The sequence below is a fragment of the Pelophylax lessonae genome, assembly GCF_965119305.1.
Source record: "Pelophylax lessonae genome assembly, chromosome: 9".
NCBI classification, from domain to species: domain Eukaryota; kingdom Metazoa; phylum Chordata; class Amphibia; order Anura; family Ranidae; genus Pelophylax; species Pelophylax lessonae.
Genome location: NC_138776.1, coordinates 113646652 through 113664542, shown reverse-complemented (window position 1 = coordinate 113664542; position 17891 = coordinate 113646652). Strand labels below are relative to the sequence as shown.

At 44.4% G+C, this 17891-nt stretch overlaps 1 protein-coding gene across 4 annotated transcripts in view; it reads right to left on the bottom strand.

Moving 5' to 3' along the window:
• Positions 1–17891, bottom strand: part of FAM13C (family with sequence similarity 13 member C) — a 323331-nt gene that overhangs the window by 260810 nt on the left and 44630 nt on the right. For 3 of the 4 annotated variants that reach the window (XM_082267352.1, XM_082267355.1, XM_082267354.1), the window contains exon 2: positions 5884–5940. The exons of the other annotated variant lie outside the window; for it this stretch is intronic. In XM_082267352.1, coding sequence (XP_082123478.1) covers positions 5884–5940 — 57 coding nt within the window. The remainder of the gene's footprint in view (positions 1–5883; positions 5941–17891) is intronic. 4 annotated transcript variants of the gene reach the window in all.

The window sequence follows — 17891 nt, the reverse complement described above, 5'->3', positions numbered from 1 at the left end:
GCCTTTTACTGCTCTATGCAGGTTATAGATGGAGGGGGCAGTGTCTTCCTTACTGATACGGTTCCTGGATTGTCAGCCCTTCTGCAGGCCTCCTAAAGCTAGTGTATGGAAAGCTAACGAATGGACAATTAAGCGTTTCTAGATTTACATGTATTAATGCACACCATAAACTGGGCCTTTGCTGCTCATGCCTTGGCTGGTAAAATCCTGTATAAATTTCCTGCCTTGTTCAGGCATCCAGGGAGGAAGAGGACAGCCACCAACAGGTTACCACGGGTAGTCAAGATACTCTAAAGGAGTCTGTTACAACTCTCCCTGTGCAAGGATTCTATACTCTGACAATATCAAGCTTTTCCATGCAGGACCAATCAACTGGCCAATTTAACCCTCTTCAAACAATTCCTAAAAGGAATATGCAGCTGAAGAAGATCTTTAAGCAGATTTTGTACCTCCTTTTGTAAGGCTGCTAGGGTGCCTAAAATTGCAGAGCTACCTGCAATGCAAGTGTTTTAGCACTTCCAAAAGGAGTGCATTGCCTTTTTCCTATGATGTTTAAGCTAGATCATTCTTGAAGAGGAGTGCAAATTGAACAGAAGGACAGAGCAACACAGTGTCTTAGTGGTCAGCACCTTGCAGTACTGGGTTGCTTGAGTTCAAACCCCAACCAGAACACTTCTACGTGCACTACAGGAGGTCAGATTAAGGCACTTATGGGGAAGAGGTTTTCCAGCATAATGAGTCTCCTGTCTGGTTGATGTTGCCTTTAATCAGTTTAGCCATATACATGGAGTTGCATTTGAGGATGCTTTGTCCTTCAGGAGTATACTCAAATCAGAATGATTGGGTGTGTCCGGGGGGGGGGGGGTTTAGAGTCTTCTGCTTGGCCTTTTGTTGGACTTGTCCCTAAGGGGTACATCTGTCTGCAGTTGCAGCGTGGGAGCCTGCCTAAATCCTTGCCTCCCTTCTAATGCAATGGAAGTTGGGATGAATAATATTTTATCCTAAAGAATAATTCTGATTAGTGGTCTGCATTTCAAGAGTTTAAACTGCCCTCTTCAAGGGCTAGCTTTACCTTGATGACAAATAGCTGGAGATGATTCTACAAGTAGAACAATCTTTTCTTATTTTTGACAGTAGAAACAATCCCCTTAAAGGGCTAGCTTCACCTGATCGCAAATAGCTAGGACTAATTCTATAAGTAAGACAATCCTATCTGCATTGTGAGAGTCTAGCAGTCCACATAACGGGCTAGCTTAATTTGGTAGCAAATAACTGGAAATAATTTTACAAGTGGGACAATCATGTCTGCACTGCAAGAGTCTAGCAGTCCCCTTCAAGGGCTAGCTTCATTTGATCACTTCATTTGATAGCTGAGGATAATTCTACAAGTATGACAATCTTGTCTTCATTGTGAGAGTCTAAACAGTCCCTAGAGAGTCTAAACAGTCCCCAGGGATAGCTTCATTTGACAGCTAAGAGCTGTGTTTAGTCTTGCCTCCTGCCTCAGAGTACATGTCTGCTGAATGAAAGAGGACTGCGATTTAAGAGTCTGTGTTTAACTCCAAAGGGTTTGCTCCTGCAGTTCCAGCCTGGAGTCCAAAAAGTATTGGAGAGAGAGTCCTCAACCAAGTAGTCAGCAAAGAGCTCTAATTCTGGGGGAGAGGTTGCTAGCTGGCCTTTTTCATATTTGTGCCACTCATAAGTATCTTATGGTTGCTCCTCTTATGATAGGAAGATACAGCTTTGGTCTCCGGCGGATGGACCCTCAGGTCAAGCACTTCAGGCCACGTGGGTCAGTCACCTTCAAGCCTCTGACTGTGCCAGGAGGAATCCTTTGCTCCAGCAACAATAAGCAAGTTCTGCTAACCAACATGTTTTTAGGGATGAGCTTCGGACTCGAACATCGGCTGTTTGTTTGTTCGTAGAACAACAAACAAATCGGGCCGTTTGGGGGAAGTTTGCCTGCCATAATACAATGCTTGTGATTGGCCAAAGCATGCACCTTGACCTGTATGTTTTGGCCAATCACAGCACAATGTTCACGATTGGCCAAGCGTAGGGTACCTTTAGCCAATCACGGCTCAGGGGCCCCACACTATATAAAGGCTGCTTAAACGGCAGCCACGTGCAGTGTGTTAGGAGTGGAGATTAGGCATGATAGTTAGTGGAGTGTGCGGTTTATAGATTAATAGATCAGCCAGTGTAGTAGATCTATATATTTATCAGCTATTTCAGTGTGCGGTTTATAGATTAATACACCAGTCAGCGTAGCATATCTATATATTTATTAGTTATGTCAGGAGATAGTGGAGTATATATTAATATATGCCATTGCAGTGTAGTGTAGGGCTGATTCTTAAGTTACATAGTGTACTGCAGTCAGTTTAGTGCTGTGCTGTAATTGTAGTGGGGTCACTGAAGTATATTGTATACAACACGTCTGTGTCAAGGTCCCTTGAACGCTTGCTGCTCCAGGTGGAATCTTGCGGTTCAGTTTTGATTAAAGTCTCAGTCATGAAGGCAGCTTTTATATGGGTATTTTCCCCAGTCAGGTGGTTTGCCGGGATCTGGGCCTTGTGCCCAGTACAGGTAGGGTTTATATCCATACTGGGAGGCAATCTGAGGTGCCTTCGGCATTCTATGGGAACAAAAGGATTTATTCTTCCCATATGCAGGGCCATCAAGAACAACTGGTTCCACACCATGAATATTGGGATATTTCGAGCATGCTTTCAAGCTACTGCTTTGCTCAGAGTTTTAGGACATATTTGTCACTCTCTAACAGAATCAGTGGGATGGTGATGTTATCCAGAATTTTTGCTGGATGGGTCATTCCAGCTAGCCATTCGGCTTATAAAGACAATGGCGTGGTTCCTACAGAAGCAGTCACCACACTCTCATCCAGGAGTGTGTAGGCTTCATGTTCTCCCTGTAATAGGGTTTGTTGGCTATGATTGAAACCCTACTTTTCTGACATCCCACCCTTGATTTTTTGGCTAGTTAGTTCCCAAATGTATGTTGCCATGGAAGTCTGTCAGGAAAAACGGAAAATTGTTTACCTTAAATTTTCCTTTCCTGATGGACTCCATGGCAACAGGAGTTCCCTCCCAGAGTCATGAGTAGGCTAGTTACGGACGGGGGGTTACCCAAGCGTATGCTGCCATGGAGCCCATCAAGAAAGGAAAATTACAGTGAGTATTTGATAGTAAATTTTCAGTTTTCTCTCCTTCAGTCTCCTGGCTGAAGGAGATAAATCAAGCCATGTATAGCTAGCTTTAGATAGGCGTAAAAGTTGTGGCAAAAAGGAAAATGGTAGGGGGAACAAAGCAAACACTTTTTACTCCCACCTGTAGAATAAAGTGACATACATACTAGCACCCTTATATGCCAAAATTCATCAATGAAAAAAAGATTTTTGAAGGATAGAAATGATTAGCTTTATCTTGCTCCAATTTAATATGGACTTTAGTCAGGTCTGTTGTGCAGAATATGCAGGTTGGGGCACCAATGCGCAAGAAAGCAGTTTGGGTTCTGAACACTTAAATATACCAGTGTCCAGAGAAAATTCATCCACTTTCAAACTTTCCTCAACGAAAGTAAAATGTGTACTCCTGCAGAGTACAGACCTTTAGCCCCTTGTGTTGTATAGCACTAACCAAGAAAAAAAAGTTGCCCAGCGTCTTTGCAGGGGCTGGTTTCAGGATAAGGATCAAAGGATGTATCCGTCAGATCACTTCTGCCTTCCCCAGTATCATGCGGAGTAAATTATGTAATTTTGGTGCATTCAAAGCACTGGAAGTTGCATGTGCTCAGCCACCCAAATTCCATGCTTTACACCTAGGTACACTGGTCTGGCAGTGGTGCTAGGGCCAGGCCTGGCAAGATGCAGGCACCGAGGAGGCTAGGTGCCCCAAGCCTCGCTTATCCATGTTTTTATGGACGTTGCTTTGTGCACTGGCCCAAATTATTTGGTGGAGGGGGGATTATGGTGTGGGGTTGATTTTCAGGAGTTGGGCTTGGCCCCTTAATTCCAGTGAAGGGAACTCTTAAGGCGTCAGCATACCAAGACATTTTTGACAATTTCATGCTCCCAACTTTGTGGCAACAGTTTGGGGATAGCCCCTTCCTGTTCCAACATGACTGTGCACCAGTGCACATACAAGGTCCATAAAGACATGGATGAGCGAGTTTGGGGTGGAGGAACTTGACTGACCTCAACCCGATAGAACCCCTTTGGGATGAATTAGAGCGGTGAATGCGAGCCAGGCCTTCTCGTCCAAACAAATGTGCTTTTGGAAGAATGGTCAAATATTCCCATAGACACACTAAACCTGGTAGACAGCCTTCCCATAAGAGTTAAAGCTGGTATAGCTGCAAAGGTTGGGCTGTATGCAAAACGCCGAAAACTGCATTTTTGCATACAGCCGTTTTTCAAATCTGCCGCCTTTTGCAGCACAGTAACCCGGAAGTGACGTCATGGACGCCGCCTCCGGGTTACGTCATCGGAGACCCGATCGATGCCGTTTCCGGCATTCATCGGGACTCCATCCGGCTGGTTGGAGTCCCTAACAAAGCCAGATTTAACTTTGATCGGGTCTTCGATTATGTCACCCGGAAGCAAGGTCACGACTTCACTTTCGGTTTACTTTATTTTAAAAAAATGTTAGTATTCACCAATGCAGATTTCAGCATTTTGAATACTTTAAAGTGCAGTGGAGGGGTCCTTGTGACAGCAATAAAAGTATTCCGATTTTTTTTTTTTAAAAGGTGTAAAAATTCAATTTATTTTTCAAAGCGCCCCCGTCCCCATGAGTTCGCGCACAAAAGAAAACACCTCCTCTGTAAGGCTAAACTGGTAACCGTTAAAATTTTTTTAAAGCGTAGTCTATGGAGATTTTTAAGTACCTGTAGTTTGTCACCATTCCACGAGTGTGCGCAATTTTAAACCGTAACATGTTAGGTATCTATTTATTGGCGTGACATTTTTCACAATATACAAAAAAATTGGGCTAACTTTACAGTTTTTTTTTTTTTTTTAAATGCAGTGAAATTAATTTTTTACACACACATTGCATTTGAAAGACCGCTGCACAAATACCGCTTGACAAAAAATATTACTGCTTGCCAAAAAAACAACCGCTATTTTATTCTATTGTCTTTGCTAACAAAATATATATAATGTTTTGGGGTTCTAAGTAATTTTCTAGCAAAATATACTGATTTTAACTTGTTAACAACATGTGTTAGAAATAGGCTTGGTCCTTAAGTGGTTAAAACACCTAAAAAGCATACCTGCTAGGTACTGTAAGGCCTCTTGCACAAGATACTCCTGTTTGAGCATCTCGCAACTTGAAAAAGCTCAGTACAGCTTTTTTTTTTCTGAGCTAAAATACAGCCCATTAATTGTAATGTGCCCATGCACACAGGCGCGTAAACAAGCGCTGAGCATTCTTCAGTAAGAACAAAATAGAAAAATCTGCATTTTTGGTCAGTAATTCAAGCCTCAATGCACGCAAATACGCACGAATACGTGCAAAAAAAAAAGTCTGGAGAAAGTAGATGCTCAAACAGGAGTATCGTGTGCAAGAGGCCAAAAGTAAATGCTCAAACAGGAGTATCATGAGTAAGAGGCCTTAGCCTTAAAATATTTAAAAAGTAAACTCTAAAAATTGACTAATGAAGCCAGAAATCAAAAAACACAGACTGACAAGAGTAGTCTTCTCACATCCTATCCTGACAGCAACAGGAAAACTGTGAGGTTAATCATTTTAATCTTCTCTGGGTGTTTCCTGTCCCATTCAGGAGGTAGAAGCAATCTCTTGGTGGACTGTTGTGGTGGATAGGGAAATGAGTGCCAGTACTTTAATGAAAAACACATCTCACCTGAGCTTGGAACAGACAGTTTGGTCCTCATGTAAGGAGGGGGATTCACATTCGTTCCTTGAAAAAGAAAAGTAGAACATTTCAGATATGCTATAAAATAAGCAAGTGACCTTAAAGGTTTTCCTAAAGCAATTGTTTGTTGTTGTTAAGAACAGAGTGGTGAGGAGTTGGAACTAAGGTTTTTTTTTTTATTGTGGTCTGTGTTTTTCGTAGGGAGATTCACCCCCATCATTTGTCCTGCAGGCCATTGTTATTGGGTGAGGAAAAAGGAAACATGTACTCATTAGAACAGTAATAGAATCATCAATTAGGTAACGCACTTCACTTTCATGCAGTGTCTACAGAACAGGCAGTCAGGGAAAACCCTAGTTCCATCACACAAGGTAAAAAAAAAAAAAAAAATGAGGTGGTTTCTGCGGAAGTATGGTGGCTTTCAAAAGACACTTATGGCGCTTTTCCACTGCATGGAACCGAACGGTTCGGCTCGCTTTTGTGCTTTTCCACTGCTGGTACCGCATGGTATGGTGTAGGAATGGTTCGGTACGGTACGGCGCCACTTTTCCACTGCATGGAACCGAACGGTACGGCTCTTAAAAACAGTACCACCTCGATTGTGGTTCCAAGAGGTACCATATCCCACAATCCTTTGCATGCAGTCACTACTAGCCACTGATTGGTCAGAGAATCCCTCCCACCCCGTTGTTATCCCACCCACTTAACTTTAGTACTACTTTAGTGGAAAAGCAAACCATACCGTACCGTTCCAACACCGTACCATGCGGTACCAGCAGTGGAAAAGCAAACAGGGCCAAGCAGGGCCGAGTTGAGCCGAGCCGGTACTTGCAGTGGAAAAGTGCCATTAGACGTACATCTCAAGGATCAGAACATTCAGGGGTATGTTAGATGATTACGGCCACACACACCTATACAGGTTGAACTGGATGGACTATTGTCTTTATTCAACCTCACCTACTATGTAACTATGTATGATGGGAGTTTAAATGTTCTTCAGCATTTTTTTTGTAAATTTATGAGACTCAGGGAAAAAAATATATATTAACAAGTAACAGCATAAGCCAATTTGGACTTACTATGGATTTTAGTTTTGCAGTTTACTTTTTGCCTGATCTAATAATCACTTTCATGTATACATATTAATTCCCGAATCCTGCTATTGTATTTGGAACAAATCTTCAAACATTGTTAGCTACTAAATATGGGTAACAAGCAGTTTCATATACATATCTCAAGATGGACGACACAGATAAAATTTGCAGTTTGTTGAACTATAGGGCTCAAACTTCAAAGCAGGGTGCAGAGCAAGAAGAAGCAGAAGAACACAAGGAAGAAGAAAGGTTGCAGTGGGTGGGAGAGACACACACAGGAGAGGACCTGAAAGGGGGAGAGCAGGCTGGAGAGGGATTGGACACAATTGATCACCTGGTAAAGGGCTGCTGTGCTTGGCCCCCTACCATGATCTGTGATAGTCAGTGTCTGAAGAACACAGCGATCACAGAGCGCAACGGATTTGTGCCCCAGGGGGGCGAATGAGGGGCGTGGTTCCCGAGAGGACATCAAGGATGCCCTCCCAGAACAACAGAGCCACACTATAGCCATCTTTCAGCTATAGCGCTGTAAGGAAGTGGTTAAAATCATACATAAAGCCATGGCCAAAAATATTGGCACCCCTGCATTTCTGTCAGATAATGCACTACTTCGCCTAGAAAATTGTTGCAAATGTTTAGGCATTCTCATATTTATTTCTTTTGTTTGTATTGGTATGACAAAAAAAGTGGAGAAACAAAAAGCCAAAGCTGACACATTACCCACAAAACTCCAAATAAGGAACTGGACAAAATTATTGGCACCCTCAATTTAATATATGCTAGCACAACCCTTGGAAGAAATAACTTAAATCAATCGCTTCCTGTAACCATCAAGGAGTTCTACACCTGTCTACTGGAATTTTGGACCACTCTTCTTTCGCCAACTGCTCCAGGTCTCTCAGATTGGAATGGTTCCTTTTCCCAACTTCTGTTTTGAGATCTCTCCACAGGTGCTCTTCGAGATTTAGATCTGGAATCATTGCTGGCCAGGTCCCAGACAAGCTTAGGTAGGAACGATGGACAGGGACGAAGAACCACCAAATAGGGACTATGACAGGATAATGCCGCCAACTCCAACACCATATGGGCCGATGTAATAGCCACCAAGAATGCCACCTTCTGGGACAATGTAGGCAAGGGAATCTCCCAAATATTTTCAAATGGAGGTTTCTGGAAAACCGAGAGCACCAAGTTTACATCCCTTAATGGCAAAAGAGACCGTACAGGCAGAACCATATGTCGAACTCCCTGAATGAATGTACGAACTAAAGAGTGCCTGGCTAGGGGTCACTGAAAGGAGATTGCCAAGGCAGACACCTGGCCCTTGATGGTACTCAAGGCCAACTTCTGCTCAACTCCCCGTTGAAGAAAGGCCAAGTCCTGAGCCACAGAAAAGAAGCAAGGATGAGCGTCAATAACCACACACCAAGAAATGTACACTTTCCACGTACGATGGTAATATCTTGCTAGAAGACCACTTTCTCGTCTTCAACATAGTAAGGATCACAGTTTCAGAAAAACCTCTATTCCTCAGTACCTGGCTTTCAATAGCTAAGCCATTAAAACCAGCGACTGTAAAGCAGGATGGTAGTTCAGCCCTTGGGACAACTGGTCCTCAGAGGTAGCCCCCAAAGGACGTTTACAGCTGACAGAATGGTTGGAAGACTCTCCCCCCTGAGTCTTAACAAGAACCGCGGAAGAAGCTTGAGCAGAGGATGATACTGGCTTTAGAGTGCCTCTAAGATGTCTGTGGCGTCTGCCAGAGGAACCTGTGACCTCATCACAAACGTATCCTCCTGTGGAGTCGAACCTGCTGAAGGAGCTGCAAACAGGACTGTGTTTTGAAGGTGGACACCACCAGAACCAGAACCTGTATGCAAGTCAGGAAAGATGACCATCTGTAAGACAGCATCACGGCCTGTGGTTCCCCAAGTTTGTCCAGAGGAAGGACCATCCTGGTCAGTATTAAAACCAGACCTAGGCAATTCAATTGCCTGGACTGGGGTTAAAGGGGGGACTTCAGGTAGTTTGGACGTCACCCAGACCTTTGCAGAAATTAAATCCATACAAAGAGACCGAGGGCCTAAGACCCCAGAAAAGGACTAACTCTGCCCCCCGCTTCTTTGGTACCCCCAAAAGGATCATTCAGTGGACCTCCTTGACACGTAAGGTGGAGGTCCACAAGGCTAGCGAAGATGTCCACCCACCCCAGTCATGGGTGAGGGCAGGCCTTCATGCCAAAGGGGTCTTGTCTGTGGGTCCGGAGAGGCCAGCTCTAGGCTTACCAGACCAAGGTTTCTTGGAACTTCCAGGGGAAGACTTGAAAGATCCATTTCCCTTGTCTGCAGCCCCAGGAGCACAACATATTTTATGAGCTGAGAAGGAGGGCCCACGTCTTTGACGAGGCTCCTTCCATTTCCTACAACAAAAAATACCCTGCATAGACACAGGAACAATAAGCTATTATATTTCCTAGCCAGTGGCAGGAAGGTATCCCCCCCCCCCCCCCTCCATGAGACCCTTAATGATGTCATCCAGAGTAGCCCAAAACAGGCGATTGCCTTTAAAGGGCAGATCGATGAGAGCTTTCTTGGAGGCTTGGTCTGCAGACCAATTCCTAAGCCATAGCACGCGCCTAATCACTACCGCTGAAACGGACCGCTTGGATAGCACGGGAGCCGAATTCAAAGCTGTATCCCAATTAAACTGCAGCCCCTGGACCAACTGCACCACCAGATCAACCTAAGCAGAGGGAACCTGCTCACTACCCAGACCCTGACACAAAAGCTTTGCCCATTTAGTTAGGGTGCGAGACACCAGGGCCGAGGCCAAGACCAGTCACAATGCGGAACCAGCCATAGTAAACATGCTGCGCCCCACAGCCTTTGCTTTACTGTCAACCAGGTCTTTAAAGGACGGGGATTCCGTTACTGAGATCATGCGTGCTCTATTCAACCTGGGAACTGGAGGGTCCACCACCGGTGGAATGGTCCATTTCTTTAAAAAAATATTCCCCAAAAGGGTAATGTACTGAATAACGTTTGGGGACCACAAAAGGTTGCTTTGATTGCCCCCACTCTTTGTAGACAAATTTGTCAAAATAGGGAAGATTAGAAAACCCCTTAGCTATACGAGGTGGCTTGTGTGTACCACAAGGGACAGCCATGTTCGTGGCTACATAAGCCATATGCTCCTCCTTCAAAGTTTCACACACTGCAGTAACAAGTGTGTCCACCAGAGCTTTCTCATTCGCTGCTGTGACCGAATCATCCTATTAGACAGATCAGGGAGTGTGGCATCAAGTCTCACTGGACAGGCCACATGCACAGCAGCAGAACCAGATTAAGAATCTGATGAGAGACTCAGCAGAAGAAGGAGGAGGACGCTTCCTGCTAGGCCTTTGCCCGCATGCCACTTCAACCCGGGACACAAGAACTCTAGGGCCACTGTCAGTGCATGAAATGTAAGCTAGGGTTCCGAAGAACCTGCTACCTTCAGGAGGGGATCAGTGGATGAGATGTGACCCTGCGGCTCCATGAGAAGGAGGGAGATCCTGCAGTACAAAATAAAAACATTTTTGGCACCACAATAGTCCCCCCCCCCCCCCACTCAAGACAATAAAACCCTGTAGCAGAGAGAGGGACCCACAGGACTCACCAGCCCTGGAGAAGCGCCGTTCAAAACACCAGCAAGACATGTGTGCACCGAGCTAGGTATCCAGGTGAGAGGAAGAGGAAGGGGAAGGGGAAAGGGAAGCCCAGGCACCTCCCCAGCATCATGTCGGACTTAGGAAAAATGGCCGGTGTGACATCACAGACTCCAACAATGGATGCCCCCATAGTCAGAGACAAACTATGATAAAATGGCCACCATGCACTAGAGGGGAAAAATAAAACGCTGAGAGGAATAGAGGAGAAAATAATCTATCGCTGGCAAATGGCTCCCTTGCACCCTCTGCATGGGAGGTACATCCCACATTAGAAAAGACCTGTGAAACATAGGTACCAGACCCCCCACTAAACAGAGCGCTCCAGGGTCAAAGAAACACCACCGAGGAGAAATGTGAGGGGGGATAGGATACAGCCACAGGGGGATCCCAGCTTAGGGGCTTGGAGTAGGGAAGAAGAAAACCTGCAGGCAGGCCCGACCATCCCTGGAGAGTACCCGTGTCCACCCCAAACTGCACAAAAGGGGGAGAGGGGGGACTGTACTTACCGATCTAAGGTGCGTGAGACGCTCCAGACAGAACTCCTTGCCACCAAAGTGGGGGAGCTGTTGGTGAAGGGAACACTGCCACTCAGACAAGCGCCTGGTCGAATGCGACCCTGCAAAACATTTAATTTGCGGGCCAGCCTCTGTCCGTGAGACAATGTCTCGGCTGACCTAGCGCGTACCTGTGTTCTGCACACGCTCGCTGGCTAAACTGGGGGGGGGGGGGACCCACTGGATCTAGATTATTCAGCTTGATGCCCAGCCTGGTTGTTGATTTGAGATCTCTCAGTGAAAAAGGCAAAAAGATGAGACAATATAACCCTATAGTCATAATTAATGAAGAGCTGTGTCCGTCGATGAACTAAAGACAAATAAAGGTCAAGATCCACTACTTAAAGCAAAGCTCCACCAAAAAGGGGTAGCTCGACTTGTTTGCACCAACCCCCCCCCCCCCCTACTACTGCCCCATTTGGCACTATTTGGGGGGAGCGGGTACCTGCTCCCACTTCCTGCTTAGAATGCCGCAGCGATCTACAACAATGTCTGTTCCCCTCCTCATTCCCCCTAAAGCCTTCTGGCACCTGCAGGACCTTTCAGAAAGCACAGCGTGACTCAAACATGCACAGTAGGAAACCAGCTGTGAAGCTGGAAGGCTTTATTGCCGATTTCCCTTACCTAAGATGCCTGGTGCCTGCCCCAAAGCCAATTGAAGAATCAGCTCGTGTGCCAACATTGCTGGATTCCTTGACTGTTAAGCGTCCCAATATTAAAAGTCAGCAGCTACAGTATTTGTAGCTGTTGACTTTTCATTTTATTTGGGGTATAAATAGGTTAAATATCTGCAAAAAGCCTGTGTGTATACAAAAAGTATATGGGGGGGGGTGAACAAATCAGAACAAAGCTTTTGTGAGCTGCAGTTCAAAAAGCATGCACATAGGAGCAGACAGCAGAGTGACAGAATTGAACTTCTTTAGTAGAGTAGAGTTTCTACTTTCACTATACAGTTACATGGTGGGCGTGGGGAGGAGACCTGTAAGTGAAAGTGAAACTGTAGCAGGGAAAGCGTTGCGCTGTGGGACAGAGTAAATCTCAGGGTAAACAGCTCATCTGTATATGTAATTCATTTATCTATCTAGTTGTTGATCTGCAGTTCAGCTTTAAGTCTTTTAACTAGTTATGGGTTGATGAATAAAAATATGTCAAAAGGAAAAACTGCTGCCCATACCTACCAAAAAAAATTAAAATCCAGAGTGTAAATATAAAAGCTTGAAATGGTTTTCCCCATAGCACAGTTTCCGTACATCAACTCACTTTTGCAATAACATTGGTTCTACAATGGAGGCAGCTACATAGAATACAAAATGTGCACTAGATTCTCTGCTTCGGGGGTGAAGTGAAAGTGCAATGTATATTTGGCAGCTGTAAATTTACAGTTAGACAGTTTCTATAGCAACTAGAGTCAGAATTCTATGTTAGATGTGATAGAACAAAGAAGGGAAGGCAGAAATAAGCCAGACAGCGAATTTATGCGTCTTTCGTTAAAAAACTATATTTTGCATTAGGGTGTTTTTGAGTAACAATTCAGGATCAGTGTATCTGCAGTAAATTCCCTTTGCAAAAGTAATATCAATGTGCTAGACAGGATGATGTAATTATGCTTTATTCAATGACAATTTCCTTCTACCTGGATTGGCTCGCTTGCCACTTAAACCTAGCTTAGCGCTATTCCTCTACAAAAAACTAAATTGCCCAAAATAAGATAATAAATAACTTTTCAGTAGAACCCTCCAAAGAGTTGGTCAATAGGCTGGTATGAAATGGCATCTACTGTTATTTTTGAGATTCTTGGGCCGAGTGACTAAAACTGCAGAGTGCAAAATCTGGTGCAGCTCTGCATAGAAACCAATCCACGCCCTGATTTTGTTTTTTTTGTCAAAGCTTAAAAGGAGAAGTTCATTTTTTGTAACATGTTACACCCATATTAAGGGTGTAACATGTTACTGTTGCACCAGCCCCCGCACACCCCCCCTCAAATCCCCCTTGTGATAGTGCGGATCCTCCCACCCAGCTGCATCATGCATTCACAGAGTTCTGTGAATGTGAAGACTAAGACCTTTGGTGTGCACAGCCTATTGCATTAGGATGTGCACCCCTAAGCTCAAACACACATACAGTTAGGTCCATATATATTTGGACACAGGCACAATTTTCATACTCTTGGCTCTGTATGCCACAAGAAAAAATTAAAACAAAACAATCCAAGTGAACATTCAGCTTTAATTCAAATGGTTGAACATAAATATCAAGTACTAATTTTAGGATCTGCAACCATTTATATACACAGCCGCCCACCATTTTCAGGGGCTCAAATGCAATTGGACAAATGAATATAATATTTTAAAAAAATTGTCATTTTTTTATATTTTGTTGAGAATCCTTTACTGACAATGACTGCCTTAATTCTGGAACCCATGGACATTATCAAAGACTGCGTTTCCTCCTTTCTGATGCTTTTCCAGGCTCTAACTGCAGCTGTCTTCAGTTCTTCTTTGTTTGTGGGTCTTTCTGCCTTTAGTTTTGCCTTCAGCAAGTGAAACACATGCTCAATTGGGTTGAGATCAGGTGATTGACTAGGCCATTGCAGAATATTCAACTTCTTTTCCTTCAAAAGCTCCTGGGTTGCTTTTTCAGTGTGTTTTGGATCATTGTCCATCTGTACTGTGAAGCACCATCCAATCAACTTTGCTGCATTTGGCTGACAGTATATCTCTAAACACTGCAGAAATCATCCGGCTGCTTCTGTCACATCATCAATAAAACACCAATAACCCAGTGCCACTGGAAGCCATGCATGCCAATGCCAACACACTGCCTCCACCATGTTTTACAGATGACGTTGTATGCTTTGGATTAAGAGCTGTTCCAAGCCTTCCCCACACTTTTTTCTTCACATCATTCTGGTTCAGATTAATCTTAGTTTCATCCATCCAAAAAAATGCTTTTCCAGAACTGGTCTGGCTTTTTTAGATTTTTTTTTGTAAAGTCTAATCTGGCTTTTCTGTTCTTCATGCTTATGAATGGTTTGCACCTTGTTGTGATCCCTCCATTTGCTCTCATTAAGTCTTCTCTTGATTTTAGACTGACAATGATACGCCCACTTTCTGGAGAGTGTCCTTCACTTGTCTAGATGTTGTGAATGGGTTTTTCTTTACAATAAGGGAGGATCCTGCGATCATCCACCATGGTTGCCTTCCGTGGACGTCGAGGCCTTTTTTATGTTGCTGAGCTCACCAGTGCAATCTTCTTTCCTCAGAAGTCAGAACGTACCAAACTGTTAAGTTAGCCACTCCTAATGTTGCTGCTGTCTCTATGATGGATTTGTTTAGGATTTGAAGCTTTACAATGGACAGCTCATTTGAACACATGATGTAAGTTCACAGCAATAGATTCCAAATGCAAATACCACACTTAAGCCGAATACACACTACACAATTTTCTTTGGATTGTTTCCTTTAGATTTACCAAAGCCACATAATATGGAGGTCAAACTTAAACAATTTCAATTTGTATGCAATCAGGCAGGCCCTTGCACTACACAGTTGAAGGTAAATCTAAATTAAATCAAACAACAAAACTTGTATAGTGTGTATCCAGCTTTTAGAATCAACTCCAGACCTTTTATCAGCTTAATTGATAAATAAAGGAGTAACCCACACCTGGCCATGAAATAGCTTTTGATTCAATTGTCCAATTACTTTTGGTCCCTTAAAAAAGGGGGGCTGGCTATTCTTAAGAGCTGTAATTTTCGAAACCCTTCCTCTGATTTGGATGTACATACCCTCAAATAAACCTGAGAGTATGCACTTTCAGTCCATATCCATTATTTAACAGGAGCTTGAATATGTTTTGGTAAATACCTTAAATTACCTCAAATATATATGGACCTAACTGTATATACACAGAAAATTTAAAGGAACACTTTTTATAGCATTAAGTAAGAAACTCCTGGGATATTGATCTGGTCAGTTAAAGGGTTACTAAATCCAGAACACTAAAATCAGTCTGTATATGCAGTAAAGCATACTTGTTATACTCACTGTGGAACATAAAGGGTTAATCATCTGCATTGTGTAAAAAGGATGTTTGATCCTGTATGCAGAGATCCTCTTCTTCCACTGACTCAAACAATAACCTGACATTTACAGAGCTATGGGATGGGCTGCACATGCTCAGTTGGTATGTTTTTTTTTCTTGGGATAGTGCATGTGATCAGCACTGTCCAGACCTAGGATCAGGGGAGGATGAAAATTCCTCCTACAAACTTTACTAGGAACTGCTGCAAGTCGCAAGACACATGAGAAAAAGGTATTTAGCAGTTTACATTTACTAAAACTATTGCATTTCCATGTTCTGTGTACTGTGGGAGACCAGATATAGTGAATGCAGGTTCTGGGTTTAGTAACACTAAGGTTTCTTTCACACGAACAATCCGATCAGATCCGCCTGTGAGTTTTTTAGGCGGACCTGATCGGATCCTCCATGCATCCCTATGGGGCAGCGGATGTCAGCGGAGACATGTCCGCTGACACCCGCTGCCATCCACATCCGATCCTGTCCGTGAAATCCGGACGGATGGAAACCCTATTTTCCATCCGTCCAGGGGATCAGATCGGATGGGATCGTCGGATCGATCCCCACTGAGCAAACGGTCCGCACCGGACAGCGGACCGTGTGAAAGGACCCTAAGTAGCAGAGGGGGTTGTTAATCAGTTTCAGCTGCTTTGGCATTTATGAAACAAAAGTTTCAATAGATGAGAAACACTGAGATGACCTACAAAACAGGAATGGTTTTACAGGTGGAGGCCACTGACATTTTTTTCCCCTACTCCTCTTTTCTGACTGTTTTAAACTAGTTTTGCATTTGGCTAGGGTCAGTGTCACTACTGATGGTATGAGGCGATATCTGGACCCTATAGAGGTTGCCCAGGTAGTCCAACTCCTCCAGGAGGGCACATCAATATGTGCCATTGCCATGGGGTTTGTGGTTTCCCCCAGCACAGCCGCAAGAGCACGGAGGAGATTCCAGGAAACAGGCCGTTATTCTAGGACAGATGGACAGGGCCGTAGAAGGTCCTTCCCATCAGCAGGACCGGTGTCTGCTCCTTTGTGCAAGGAGTCACATCGTTTCACATGACCACTTTGGTGGTAGGTCAGTGATGGTCTGGGGAGGCATATCCATGGAGGGACACACAGACCTCTACAGGCTAGGCAATGGCACCCTGACAGTAATTAGGTAAAGGAATTAAATCCTTGGACGTATTGTCAAACCCTACACTGGTGCAGTGGGTCCTGGATTCCTCTTGGTGCATGACAATGTCCCACCTCATGTGGCGAGAGTATGCAGCCAGCTCCTGAAGGATGATGGCAATGATATCATTGAATGGCCCCCATGCTTGCCTTACCTAAATATAATATAACACCGCTGGGACATTATGTTTCGGTCAATTCAACGCCACCAGATTGCACCTTGGTCTGTTCAGCTCAGTGATGCCCTGGTCCATATCTGAGAGGAAATACCCAAGGACACCATCCGTTGTCTCAAGGAGCATGCCCCAATGTTGTCAGGCATGCATACAAGCACGTGGGGGCCATACAAACTACTGAGTACCAATTTGAGTTGCTGCAATGAAATTTCAGCAAAATCTAGTAGCCTGCTGTGTCATTTTTTCACTTTGATTTTTGGTGTGTCCTTGAATTAAGCCCTCTGTAGGTTGATCATTTTCATCAAACGATGTGCATCCTTTTGTTCCTAACACATTACCCTGTCCATATCAGTATAGATATCCAGCATTTTTTTCTCCATTGAGATCTGATATGTTTTCAAAGTGTTCCTTTAATTTTTTTGAGCAGTTTAGATTGTAACAGGATGCCAAAAAAAAAAAAAACTATGAGTTGTGTCCAGGTTGGGAGATATATTTATCCCAGTTTCATTGCTTTGTGCTGTGTAGTAAGCCTGTTTGGGCCCAATGAGGGGTTATAGAGCTCAGATGTAACAGGTTCAGTACACTAGGCTCTATAAAAGTCTCAGGCTTGCTTGCTCCACCCTGGAACCGGATTCCTGTGTAGGACTAGGGAGCAGCATCTTCTTTGAGTGGTGAGATTAACCGGTTGCCGACCGCCGCACGACTATATACTGCGGCGGTCAGCCCCGGCCAGGCAGAGTGACGTATCGGTACGTCACTCGCCTGTCACTGACTTGCGAGCCTATAGCGAGCGGGCGCGCGCCCGCCGAGGCGCGCGCCCGCCGCGGCTCGTTCACAGGCAAGTCAGTGCGTGTGACCGGCGGACTCGATGTCCGCCGGCCACACTACGATCGCTCCTGTGAAGGGAGAAAGACAGAGCAGCTTGTGTAAACAAGCTGCCTGTCAGTTCTCCCTGTGTAAAAGTAAAGATCTGACCGTTCTACTATGTAGAACGGTTGATCTTTGCTTTTACACCAATAGCAATGTCCCTACACAGTAGAAAGCACGCCCCTAGGACACACTTAACCCCTCCCTTCCCAATAAAGTTAACCCCTTCCCTGCCAGTGTCATTTTTGCAGTAACAGTGCATATGTATAGCACTGATTACTGCAGTAATGTCACTGGTAACCCCAAAAGTGTCAAAAATGTCAGTCAAGGGTCCGATCTG